General features: G+C 39.4%; 1 protein-coding gene across 1 annotated transcript in view; it reads left to right on the top strand.

Moving 5' to 3' along the window:
* The window catches only part of VDAC2 (voltage dependent anion channel 2), a 48,303-nt gene extending 35,292 nt beyond the window's left edge, over positions 1-13,011 (top strand). The window contains exons 8-9 of the mRNA XM_033941475.1: positions 6,952-7,009; positions 12,451-13,011. Of these exons, the coding sequence (XP_033797366.1) occupies positions 6,952-7,009; positions 12,451-12,542 (150 nt within the window). The 3' untranslated portion in view covers positions 12,543-13,011. The remainder of the gene's footprint in view (positions 1-6,951; positions 7,010-12,450) is intronic.
* Positions 13,012-14,136: the final 1,125 nt, after the last annotated feature.

Below are 14,136 nucleotides of genomic sequence, written 5' to 3'. Positions count from 1 at the left end.
CTCTCCACTAAAACCATCTCCTATTCCCACAAGGCCCCTTGGTACCTCCCATACCACAGAGAACTGAAACAGAAATGCCGAGCTCTGGAACGAAAATGGAAAAAATCTAAATCCCCTACAGACAGACACTCCTGGAGGGTCAATATTAAATTCTACAATACTGTTCTAAAAAAAGCAAGGAAAAACTAATACGGTGACAAAATCTCCAAATCCAACAACCAGACTAGCACATTATTTAACATCTGGCGTTCCTTAACCTCCAAAAATGCCTCCATCCTCCCCTCCTCCCCCTCAGCCGATTCTCTGGCAAAGTTCTTCAGCGACAAGGTCTCCACCTTGAGGCGCTCCTTCCCTCCTGCAATCTCCTACAAATCTCTGATTTCAATCGACCCCCAACCCTATCTTTACAGACTCCTACCCTATCCCAGCTGACAGATCCTGGTCTTCCTTCGAACTTGTTTCTGAATCCTTGGTCCATAATCTCTGCCTCAAATTGAAATCCTGCAATTGTACCTTGGATCCATTCCCCTCCTACCTTTACGAGAACACTCCCCCTCAGGCCATCTCGTCTCTTACCATTCTCATAAACTCTGCCTTCCATTCGGGTCTATTCTCCCCAGAAATGAGCCATATCTCCTTAACCCCACTACAGAAAAAACCTGATCTAGACCCCTTTACACCTTCCAGCTACCGCCCAATAGCAAACATTCCTCTCCTTACCAAGATGCTAGAATCCATCATATCCACTCAACTATCTTCCTACCTTGAAAAATAAACCATTCTGCTACCCTACCAATACGGCTTCCGTCCCAACTTCAGCACCGAATTCCTTCTGACCTCCTTAATCTCAAAAGTTCAACATCTCCATTCTCGCAACAAGTTCGCCGTCCTTCTTCAATTCGACCTCTCTGTAGCTTTTGATGTTGTCCATCATGATATCCTACTTTACCAACTCACCGAGATAGGCATTAATTCCACAGTGTTTGACTGGTTCTCGAAGTTCTTACGCTCCCGCACCTACACAGTCAACATGAAGGGCACTTCTTCCTCCCCCTGGAACCCGATCTGTGGAGTCCCACAAAGCTCTCCTCTCTCCCCTATCCTTTTCAACATTTATATGTCCTCCCTTAAAGTCCTCCATCTCTCCCCCCTTGAAACACTTTACACTTACGCAGATGACATTTTTGTCCTCCTTGACATCTTTGTCCACCAACCTCTCTGCGAACATATCCTCATGTATATCGAACCTTCAATCCTGGGCCCACACTGTGCAGATGAAACTGAACGAATCCAAAACAAAACTTCTCTGGCTTGGCCCAAAATTGGACCAACTGCCCACCGCCATCCCTCTGTCCTCTGGCCCTACTCTGCATCTTGAATACTCAAGTAAAATTCTGGGAGTCATCATTGACTCTACACTTTCCTTCAATGATCACCTCAACTCCCTAATAAAAAAATGTTTCTTCAGCCTTCACATGCTGAGGAAAGTGAGAACCTGTTTCCATCAAAAACACTTTGCCGTCCTTGTCCAATCCACCATCCTTTCCAGACTGGACTATTGCAACTCTGTCTACCTAAGCCTAACAAAGAAAAACCTTCAAAGACTCCAGCGGATTCAAAATGCCGCTGCTAAGCTTATCTTCGCAAAAAGCAAATTCGACCACGTCTCACCGCTTTTGTCCAAGCTCCACTGGCTTCCGATAATATTCAGAGTCCACTTCAAATGTGCCTGCCTTACTTTCAAGATCCTACACGGCATCCTCCCCCCCCTTCATTCCTCTTTCTTGGAATTCCTCTAACCCCAATTCCACCAGATCCACCCAAAAACTGAAACTCTCCTTTCCCTCTCTAAAACCTTGTAGGAAAACTAGGTTCCTCCCTCCCTTTTAGAATCACTGAGCTCTGGAACAACCTTACCTCCCCTCTTAGGAATCTGAGCTCCCTCCAACTCTTCCGTAAACATCTGAAAACCTGGTTATTCTCAAAAATGTAACTCTTCCTCCCTCTCTGATTATTCTAGTCCTCTAAATTTCCTCTTCATCCTTCCCTCCTCTGGAGTTCCTTTCTACCCTAACTCGTTAACCGTGTCGAGCTTTGCGAATGTAGAGATGATGTGGTATACAAACCTAAGGTTTAGTTTAGTTTAATTCAGGCATACTTGCTGTCATTTTGCATGCAATTGTGCTATGATCAAGCAGACACTTCCAAGATCAACTCTCATCAAATTGGAGCTACTGCAACATTGATAGCCCTCTTCAAGTCTGCCTCTTTAAATATTTATTTATTTTGTTTTCTATCCCATTCTCCCCAAAGAGCTCAGAATGGGTTACAGGCTAACATACATAATATACAGTTAATGGGTTACAATTTGCCATAGTTATAGTACAAGTTTATTCCAGTACAAGTTTTTATCCTAATTCGACACATTAGGGATCTAATACCAATATGCATTATATACAGTTTACAGTACTATTTCCAAAGCAACTACCTGATTGCTTTGCCACTTCACACTACTCTTTGGTCAGAGCTTTGACACAAGATAGTGCCTATGGCTGAGCAGTAAAGGCCATTCTGTACTTATGAACTAACAACTATCTTGTATTTTACTGTCTATTCAGAAAGATTGCTCTAATTCATTTCTGAGTTGCTCTAAATTGGGAATCACCAACTTATGTGCCTGACCCAGTCCTGTTTGTTGATGGAAAAAGTGGTTTGTGGTATTTGCTATGGATATTGGGATTGTTGATGCACACAGTTTCTCTCATCTTCACAAGAGTAGCTTCACTGAGCTTTGAGCCAAACGAGGAGCTGTGTGTTGAGTGCCATCGACTCAGGTTTGAGTCCTAGTGCCTTGATGAGTTAAAGATCCAAAAAGAAGTCGGTCAAGTGTTAGTACGACAGAGTCCTCCAGCATCATTCTTATAGTGGTTGTCAATGTATCCAGCCACCTAGTTGCAGGTTGCCCTTTTCACCTAGTTTCTTAGATCGTCCCAAACATGATGTGCTTCTCCGGTGATCTCTCTTCTAACAGTGTGACCCAAATAAGATAGTCATATCTTCATCATGTGGGCTTCGAGTGACATATTTGGTCTAATCTCTTCCAAAATCAATTTGTTAGCTCTCCAAATGAGTCCATCCTCTTTCTGTAATGTCCAGATTTTGCATCCATAATTGACCACTGAGAAAATGAGTGCATGAACCAGTCTAATCTTTGTTTTAAATCTTTTCCTTGCCTTCAAATAACCATATCATGAGCCTTCATTATAGAGCTACGGATTGCTATTTTGTGGAATATTTTGCACTTAGTCGCTTCCTCCTTTACCAGATCCCAAAAGATTAAAACTCTTTACAAATTTTATTCAATCCCCTTCAAACTCAAAATCATCATCATTTTCCATATTTATAATCTTTGTTTTGTTTATAGTATATTCAGTTCTAATCCCATGTTATGACTTTCGGCTTAAACTTTTCTTAGCAGATACGTGTCATCTTTACTACTAGCAGTGAGCGTTGTCGTCTGCATAACCCAGGTTGTTTATTTTGACCACCTACTTTTAAAACCAATGCTCTCTCCTTCCAAATTTGCTTTTCTGAAAATAGTTTTGCTGTAAAGATTAAACGAATAGGGCAACAAGATGCATCCTTGTCCACCACGTTATATTGGGAACCAATAAGTGTTGCCATATTCAATTCTCACTCAGCTTCTTGATTTTCATAGGGGCTCTTTATCAACTGAATTATGTTGCACTAGAGTTCTCCATAGTTTATCATGAACCACACAGTCAAAAGCTTTGTTATAATCAATAAAGCAAAAGTATGCAAGCTTTTGATATTCTTTACTCTTTTCCAATATCCAGCTAATATTGGCAATAATGTGTCTAGTTCTTGACCTTTTCTGAAACCAGCCTGAACTTCAGGTAGTTCTTGCTCAACATATGATTGTAACCCTCATTGTATTATTTTTAGCAATACTTTGCTGGTGTACATTTTTCCTATTCTATACTTCTGAGTATAATCTTTATTAAATAATGCCACCAAGTAATTGAGAGGATACAGTATGGAACAGTTCACTGAATCTGGTGCCATAGATGCTCTCAGTCTCAAGTACATTCTCATCTCATCAAGTACAATCCCTTCCAGCAGCAGATTAGTAGAATTTAAAGTAAAGGTGCATGCTCAATAAATGTCTATTTTCATAACAAATTTATGATTATATAGCTGATCTTATGGTTGTTAAATGCTGTTGGCCTCTTTTACAAAGCTGCACTAGTGGCTGCCGCGCAGCAACAGCCCCGAAGCCCTTTAAATCTCTATGGGCTTTGGGACCGTTAGTGCAGCCACTAGCGCGGCTTTGTGAAAGAGGCCGTATGTCTTCCTGTCCTATTCAATATTGTATTTCTCCCCTTCTACCTTCTGAGTCAGTCTATAATGTCTAAATGTATATTTATACCATCATGTAATAACTATTGTTTGTATATCCCTCCATTATTATACATTTTATTACTGTAAGCCACTTAGAAATCTGATAAGCGGGATAACAAATTTTAATAAAACTTGGAAATTTGGAAGTATTGCAGTTGTCCTATAGTTATAATCTTTTGCATTGCCTTTCTTCAGTATAGGTATAAAAAGTGATCTTATTCAATTGGTTGGCCAAATTTGGAAAAAATGTGGCCAACAAGGAGCTGAAGAGACCATTATGTGGAAAGGGCTGAGCACATTTAGAGCATTACACTGAGGGCTCCTTTTATTAAGGTGCATTAGGGCATTAACACGCGGAATAGTGCACACTGAATTGCTGTACACGCTAGACCTTAATGCCAGCATTAAGCTGGCGTTCTAGCCGTGTAGCGCGGTAATATCCTGCATGCGCTAAAAACGCTAGCACACCTTAGTAAAAGGAGCCCTGAGTTTTGAGCCCTAGGGGAGTAATTCATCCCATTGATGTTGCCCCACTTATGTCTTATCAATGCTGTTGCTGTTGCTATCTGTACAGCCATGTATATAGTCTGTCTTCAGAAATTGCTGTTTTAGCCATTAATTCAGCATTTTTTTTTTCTCACTCGGTTGTCTGGTACTGCTTTTACATCCTCTATCAATATCCTTAGATGCACATGCTCAATTCAGTTAGGCCTGTGCAAGCACACTTTTTTCTAATATATTTTGGGCAAACATGGATTTGTTTTCCTTTGATTATGTTCCTCTGGTGTTGCATATTTTATTTGATTATTTGCACTTATTAAAGACATTACTCCAGAGTAATTCAGATTTAAGGGTCATGGTGGATTTCCTGGCTTCTAATACAGTCGCATGTTGCTTAAGGCTTTCTTAGGTGACCTCATTAAGGGAAGTTTTTCAATTAAGATTCCCCTGCAAGTGTTTTGTTACCAAGGAAACAAATATATATTTTTTTGAACCTTCCCAATTGGAATTTTTCCTGGAGAATAAAGGGGTAACTACTGAGGCTCAGCCTGAACCAGTATAAATGTGGACTTGGAATAAATAGGAAAAATGTTTATTGTTCATATTTCCTTTTGATATATTTCAGTACCTATCTCCCTTTATCCCCAAGGGAGGTTTCTTTTGAAACTTTTTCTCCTCTCCAGGTGGACTATGATAAGAGTATATTTTCCTTTTTTAAAGTTTGTTCAAATTGTTTTGGACTGATTGACATTGGAGAAGGAAATTATGTTTGGGAAGATTGAAGGAACCAGGCTAAGAGGGCGACCTGCAGTCAGATGGCTGAACATGTTGAAAATAACCATGGGGATGACGCTGGAGGTCCTTAGTGGTCTAGCACAAAATCGATCTCTTTTTAGATCTGTAATTCACAAAGTCACTAGGACTCAAGCATGAGTCGATGGCACTTAACTAGCTTAGTTTACAGGGGACTGTTACATGGTTTCATCTGAAGGATGCTCTGAAGCTCCTCTCTCAATTTTGAAGTGTGGCATTCATACCATCCCAAACTCTCATTTGTGGTAGTCCAATATTCTTAACTCCCACTCACCTTAAGATATCTATGTCCATCCTATCTACTCTGCAAGAAGCTCCCCAACCCCTATTTGTCCTGTCTGTCCAAATTAGATTGTAAGCTTTTCTGAGTAGGAACTGTCTATTGCATATTAAATGTAAAGCACTGTGTATGCTTTTCAGTGCTATAGAAATGATAACTAGTAGTAGTTTCCTGCAAACATTAATAAAAGGATTCTTCAAAAAGTTTCCACACTTTCATATTTATGAGGGAAATAGTTGGGGCGGGGGAAGTGGTTGGAGGCCTTGTCATAGAATGTCATGTGACTAGTCAGGCAAGTCGCCTTACCTTGCAGATAGTGATGTAATTTTCTTTGGAGATATTTAATATACAGTGTCTTAAAATATATGCAAACTTTTTGAAGATCCCTTGTATTAGGCTGCTGGTCCTCATAGAAACGGTATGTACTTTACTTCACTCTCCTGTTCTCTTAAAGTATTTTCATGGGTTCCTGCAACCTACTCCCCTTTCTCATAGGTAAAACAAAAAGTCATTTCCTTGGCAGAAGTCCTAAGAAAGCTTAAGCTTGGAAAATTGCTCAGTTAGTATATGGAATGTCCAAATCTGTTAGGAATCAGAACTTCCACTTGTTTTAATATTGGCTAATAGTAGGAGTTCTCAACCCAGTTCCTTGGGATACACCAAGCCAGTCAGATTTTTAGACTATCCACCATGAATATGCATATGAGAATCTTCTACTTCTATTGTATGCAAGTCAATTTTGGGCACATTCTTTGTGGGTATCCTGAAAACCTGACTCACTGGGTGTGTCCTGAAGACTGGGTTGAGAACGTCTGGCCTAAAGTTTGTCTGCCATCTATTTTTGACACTTTTTTTTTTTCTTGACATTTTGAAGTGTGCATCCTATAGGAATTTTTTTCCTGTTCTAATGGTTTTTTTAAAAAAATCCTTTTCAGGCTAAAGTGAACAATTCTAGCCTAGTTGGAATAGGCTACACCCAGACCCTGAGGCCAGGTGAGTAGCTTATAAGTGAATTGTCATAAGATATCATCACTCTGCTTACAATTAAGATGTAGCTATGCTGGAACTATAAATTACAATGGAGGACAAGTGTGAGTGCATGCTCTACACTATTCTTGGTATACTTGATATTTTGTCCTAGATGAACGAGTTTACTCCTTTTAGAATTTTATTCTGTGGTGGTAATGTTATTTCTTCACTTCTCTGTACTACATAAGTTGGAGTTCTTTCTGGCTGATTTTAGTTTGTAAACCACTTTGCTACATTTTTTCAGGAATAGCAGTAAAATTAAACCTTAAGAGCTAAATGGTGCTGTAACTGTGTAAGGTTCAGAGTAATAAAAATAAACTGAAGACCAACTTAGTGCCAGATAACCATGCTGAGGACATTGATTTTTGATGCCTTGCTGTGGAGGCAGCCCCTAGTGGGAGGAAGTTTTTGCCATCACTTCAGAGCACCAAATTTTTATTTTTTTGTTTTGGTTTTTTTTTTGTTTTAAATTTTTTATTGTAAACCGTTTAGATTTGCCTTCTGATTTTATATTTGCGGTATATTAAATAAATTGAACTTGATTGTGGCATCCATGTTAGTCAAATTCTAAAGGGAGAAGTGGCCGTGGTCCTTGCTGCAATGACTGGATTTAGGTGGGAAAGGGCAATGCACATGAGGAATATTCTCTAATTTTATACAAATTAAGACTCGTGGAACTATAGGCCAGGTATTCAAGAGTTTTTAAAATTTTAACTCGTAACATGAATTTAACATGAAAATTTGGTAAATGAAACAGGAAGAGAGGTAAAGATAGGGATTGGAAGAAATAATAAAGAGCTTAGGAGGTAGGGAAGAGCAGAACTGTTGGAGGACTGAGTAGTGTTCTAGGCAGTTGAGGAGCAGGGGGGTTCCTCTTGATGTGGGAGAAGGGAGCACTCCATTGATGCACCCAGTTCTACAACCACAGCCTTTTTTGGAGGACTAGCATCAAGGAACTTACTCTTCTCCATAGACGAGCAGGGCAAATGCAGTTAAACTTTCTGGTGAGTTATCCAATGAAGCCAGAGTGCCTGAAGCGGCCCTCCTCAGCTTGAACTCTTATTTAAAAAAAAAAAAAAAAAAAGTCTGCATGGGGATTCCTGCATTCTGAACAACTGAAGGTTTTAATGGACCATGTAGTTTTCCAATTCAAAACTAAAGAAACTATATGCAACAGTAAATAAAATAATTTAATTACTAAAAGAAGGGGGGAAAAAACCTCAGAAGCCAACAGTCCAACATTTTCTATTTGTCTATATTGGACTTTTATTGGTTCCATTCATAATTCATTGGTCCTTGATCTTGTCTTTTAATGTGATGCTTAAGGTGCAAAGTGTGTGTGTTTGGGGTTTTGTGTTTTTTTTTTTAAGCTAACAATCCAAAAAGCAGGCATTTATTTAACTTAGACAATTATCTCAAGAAATGACCTAACGGAGAAGTCTATTCACTAGCTTTCAAGCCCTTTCTTGCACATTGCCACCCTGCCCCCTGAAGATCTCTGGTCCAGGAGAAAATCTCTATGGAGATAATGGGTTCCTTTTACAAAGCCGCGCTAGCGGTTTTAACGCACGCACCAGATTAGTGTGCGCTAGCCGGAAATCCACCACCTGCTCAAAAGGAGGTGGTAATGGCTAGTGCGGCTTTGTAAAAGTAGTCCAAAGTCAAAGATTAAGTTTTCCAAATAAAGGATGATTATTCTACAGTTGGTGCTTTCCTCCCTAAGTTAGTCTCAGTATCAGACATGAAAGCCCTACCTTTAAGAGACCATATCGTTATAGATACATTTAAATAGTACTTCCCATAAAGATACCAGACTTACCGAAGTCTGCTTTCAGTGTCAAACCACTCAGAATTATCTACGACAATGTCATTTAAAGGTACATAAGCAGCAATTGTCTATACCATTGTTTGATCTGACATTGACTATCTACTCGGGGGAGGCAGGATTCAGCTCTTTTTTCAGGTCATGTAGTTTGACTAAGTCTGTTATAAGGTTGTTTTTTTTTTTGGGGGGGGGTTCTTTTTTGAGATATTTGCTGGAGTGGTGTCTGTTGGGGAGAAAGTTGTGAATGTTGCTGTTCAGCGGGTTATCTGAATGAAGGTTTCAGGATTGATGATGGAGGGGGTTGGTCATTGTCTTGTTTCTTATGTGATACAACAGGTTTATCTCAAGTTACACTTGGTTAGGAAGCAGGACAGTGGAGTTACACCAGATCTTGACTCGCTCCCTCTCTTTTTTTCTGCTCTCTGACTTAGGCTCCAGTTTCAACTTTACTGATATTAGCCATCTGGGTCTCAGTACTGCATTTCTTTTTGCTATGTTTAGTCAGGCTTGCAACTGTCTGGGTACAACAGCACGCCTCAGATGAGAGGGCCAACCAAAGCAGCTTCCATTTATTCTGAGCATCTCCCATCCTGCGTATCAGCAAAGCAGTCATCTGGGCTTCTCCACATATCTACTGCTTGGATCAATTTACAGCCCAAGATATTGCTCTTGAGCAAGCAGCTTTGTACAACTTGTTTGCACATTAATTTTTCTATCTGCCACCAACCTGATCAATTTTTAGAACACTAGCAACCTGTGAAAATAACAGGAGCCCTTAGCTCTGGATTCACCAGAAAGTGTGCCTCCATTTGCCCTGCTTCTCTATGGAGAAAGCAGAGCTGCTTATCTGTAAGTGTGCTTCTCCATAGACAGCAGGGAAATGCAACCATGCTTTCTCATCTGCCTTGCCTTGAAGAGGGAAGTTCAAGGGGACATTCAGAGTAGTGCTTCACCTGCACACAATAAGTCTTCATGCTGTAAGCTCTGGAACACATAAATCCTTTTAGCGCTTGAGGGGAATGCAGAAACCTGTGCAGACTTCTCAGAGTTTATATATTGGAAAAAAAAAATAATTCTGAAGGAGGGCTCTGTGCACCTTGGAATTATCACCTTGGACATCACCAGAAAGTATAGCCGTATTTACCTGCTGTCAAAGGAGAACCCATGTTTAAAAATAAGCAGCTTTGCTTTCTTAGTGCGGCTATGTGTACAGGCATTCGTCTATTTTGCCACTTTGATAGCTCTAGAACAGGGGTATCAAATGTTGGTCCTCGAGGGCCGCAATCCATTTGGATTTTCAGGATTTCCCCAATGAATATGCATGAGATCTATTAGCATACAATGAAAGCAGTACATGCAAATAGATCTTATGCATATTCATTGGGGAAATCCTGAAAACCCAACTGGATTGCAGCCCTCGAGGACTGACATTTGACACCCTTGCTTTAGAGCAGTGGTTTCAAACCCTTTGCAGGGCCACATTTTGGATTTGTAGGTACTTGGAGGACCTCAGGAAAAAATAATAATAATAATTTTATTTCTTATATACCGCTATACCCTAAGTTCAAAGCGGTTTACAGTGAAGTCGTGTCTAGAGAGAGTACAGTGTTAACAGTAGGATACAGGATAGTACAAAGTGAGCAGGTACTGGGGAGATTACAATAAGGTACGAGATATTAACACGGAGACAGTTACAGGAAGTTTACAATAAGATGCAGGGTACTGGGGTGTTTACAGTAAGGTACAAGATAATAACAAGAGAACAGTTACAGGATGTTTACAATAAGATGCAGGATAATACAAAGTGAGCGGGTACTGGGGTGTTTACAGTAAGGTACAAGATATTAACAAGAGAACAGTTACAGGATGTTTACAATCAGGTATAGGATGTTATACTAAGTTATAGGATGATACAATATGAACAGTTATAAGGGATCAATGCAGTTTACAGCTAGAAATAATAATGTGCGTAAGAGAGGTACAGCATTAGGCGTTGGGGGAAGGGAAGGGGGAGGACTTTCGAGGCGGTTTATAACTGGTAAGGGGAGAGAGTTTAGGTGGTGTTGAAGAGGCGGGTCTTCAGAGATTTTCTGAAGTCCGCGTATGATGTGGCTTCGAGTATTGGTTTTGCTAGCCATGTGTTCAGTTGGGCTGCCTGGAAAGAAAGCATTCTGTTTAGGTACTTCTTGTAGTGACATGATTTCAGGGATGGGTAAGTAAAGAGGTTTGTTCTGCGGGAGGTCTATGTTAATGTCTTATTAAAGAAATGACAATTTTGCATGAGGTAAAACTCTTTATAGTTTAGAAATCTTTCCTTTTGGCTAAGTCTTAATAATAATATTGTAATTTATAGCTAGAGAAACATATGATCAAAAAACTGTTTTATTTTACTTTTGTGATTGATAAACATATCGAGGGCCTCAAAATAGTACCTGGTGGGCCGCAAGTTTGAGACCACTGCTCTAGAACAATGGGACACACGCGGCAAATAAGATTTGTAGAATATCCACAATGAATATGCATATGAGAAATTGCATGCATACTACCTCCACTTTGTGCAGAGCTATCTCTGCATATGGCTTATGTATATCCTGGAAACCTGATTGTCCTGAGGGTGTGTGAGGAATGGGCTGAGAATCCTTGCTCAATAAAGAAGTTTATGTAGATAAGCAATTAGTGTGTTGAATGATGAATGTTCATTTAATTTTATTGTGAATATTCTTTCCAGTTTGAAGATGAAGTGTTAGTCACATGTTGATCTATTCATTTTGTTTGCTGAAATGGTTCAATTATTTAATTGAACTTTATGGAACGTTTTTAATGGAAAGGCTAGCAGATGGCCAGGTAGGAAGATGATAAATCCAAATTGCATAAACCAAGAGAAAGGAGTTGGTTTTGTTTTGACTAGATTTCACAGTGTAAACAATGCTTTTAAGAGGATTTCTGTTTTGTGCATGTGAGAAGCAGATAAGATAATAGGAAGAGGGTGGGGAACCAAAGTAATGCCTTAGGATAATGAGAAAAGAAAACGGAAGAACTGAGTCTAATTGTCGTGTGATGATAGAATATCAAGTCAGTTAAACTTTTCTAACACCAAGGTTTTCTTTCCCCATCGTTGTCTTTCCTGAACAATGAAATTTAACAGGTCTAATAAATGTAGAGAGAATAAGCAAGCCAAAAGCTCTGCTTGGATGAATCTAGTTGGAGGGGAAGGTGAAGTGCAATGTGGAAACCTCAGAAAGGACCTAAATGGTCTCGAAAGCTTTTTTTCCCTTGGCCTAATATAAGGTGCATCAGACTTTTGCTGACCATTTAGCCATGGATCTGAAACACTTGTCAACCATTGCTTTCTAATTTCTCTACAGTTAGGGCAACTTTCTAGTATTTGGGAGTTATTTTTGCCGCAGTGGGTAGCTAAGCCATATTGTAATAAATGTGTGTATAATATGCAGAATGAGATGGGATTGAATATATTTCTCTTGATCTAAATTGGCTTCTGCCTATTTTGCTTTCTTCTTAATGATGTATAGGGTTTTTGAATTAAGTACATATTAATGTCTCTTTATTATATTTCACATAGGTGTGAAGCTGACACTATCTGCTCTGATAGATGGAAAGTGCATCAATGCTGGAGGTCACAAAGCAGGCATTGGATTGAATTTAGAGGCTTAAATTGTGCACTTGTCTATAGAACTCCTGTAGAAAAGGGATATCGGAAGAATTTGGCCTTAAGAATGTTTTTCCCAGTGTGACCAGCAGGCTTTCCCCCCATGAGGGATGATCTAGAATCAGAGCTGTATTTTTAAGTATTTAGACAGTTACTTGTTAGCTGGTTTCTAGTTTAAATTGGTTACCCATCTGTTACCACACTACTGCAGTACAGCAGTCATTTATACATTATTTAAATGTATTTAACTGTTTAAACAAATCGCCAATAATGAAATAGACCTTTTATCAAATGTACAAACTGTGTGCATGTTTTTGTTTTTTTTATGTTCATTTTAACATTTTGTTATTGCCATGAAATGAAATGGATCACTGAATGTTTTGAAATGAGATGCAACCATTTTGTTGAAGCCACCTAGTCAAATTTTTGGTATCCCGAAAATATGAAATTATGAATAAAACAAATACACATATTGATGCCTTGCTTGATAATATTCAGTACTGCTTTGTGCTTGATCAACTTAATTGCATAAGGTTTCTACAGAATCCTTGTGAAGATGTACTAACTTCACCTTTTAAACTGAAATACAGCAATACACCTTGTAGGTGAAAATGTCTTAGATATACACAGTGACTAGATTGATTAATTACAAATTTGATTGGGGAGGGGGAGAGGTTAACTAGAGCTTTTTGTTATGCTAACACAAAATCTCTACCTGTTCAGATCATTAAGCATGAAGATCAAGCTGAGAACAATGTCAGAATTATCATAAATCTTGAACCCCAGAAACTAACATTTAAATATAGAAGTGTCATGCACGTGAACTGCATTCGCATAGATCATGGAAGGCAATGGCTGCAGGTTTATAAAGTTTAGATTTTTAGGTAAAACTTACGTAATCCCTTCTAATAGACTTTTGTTTTCCCCCAGACTGTTGAACTGTTAAAAAGTAGAGTTAGTGATCTTATTCTGAATTGAATGCCATTAAAGACCACTTACATCTGCTGTCCCTGATAAATTGTTAAAAGATTTTAATTGCAAAACAAGATCACCTCCAAATTGAATTTTTATAGCTGTTGATTGAAAATAGTGAACCTTTGCCTCCAATCTATGTAATAAAAACATGATGGGCTGAATTCTGTGAGGCTGCACAGGAATGGGAGTTATCCCAGGACAAGCAGGCATCATATTCCCACACATGGGTGACGTCAGCAACGGAGCCCCGCAGCGGACAGCCTCGAAAGCAAACTTGCTTGAAGATCTCGAACTTTCGAGTGCTGCATCGCGCATGCGCGTGTGCCTTCCCGCCCGAACTAGGGGGGCGCATATCCTGTGAGGATCCTCAGTTCAACGTTTTCCGCGGAGCTGAGAAGACTTGTCGACTTAGTTCCCGTAGCGTTGTGCCTTCTCTTCACCGCGGCTTAGTAGTTTATTTCTGTTCGGTCGCTGTGTTTTTTGCTTTATTTCTAATTGTAAAAAAAAAAAAAAAGTAAAACTTTTAGTTTTTGTTTTTTTGCGTCGGGTTGGGAGATTGAGGCCTAGGCCTCTCTCCCTTGTTCTCGACACGGACTTTGTCCTTTCTATGTTCCGGCCTGTTAC

Source organism: Geotrypetes seraphini, chromosome 4, assembly GCF_902459505.1.
Source record: "Geotrypetes seraphini chromosome 4, aGeoSer1.1, whole genome shotgun sequence".
Lineage (NCBI taxonomy): Eukaryota > Metazoa > Chordata > Amphibia > Gymnophiona > Dermophiidae > Geotrypetes > Geotrypetes seraphini.
Note: the sequence above shows the minus strand (reverse complement) of the source record. Positions and strands in the feature narration are given on the sequence as shown.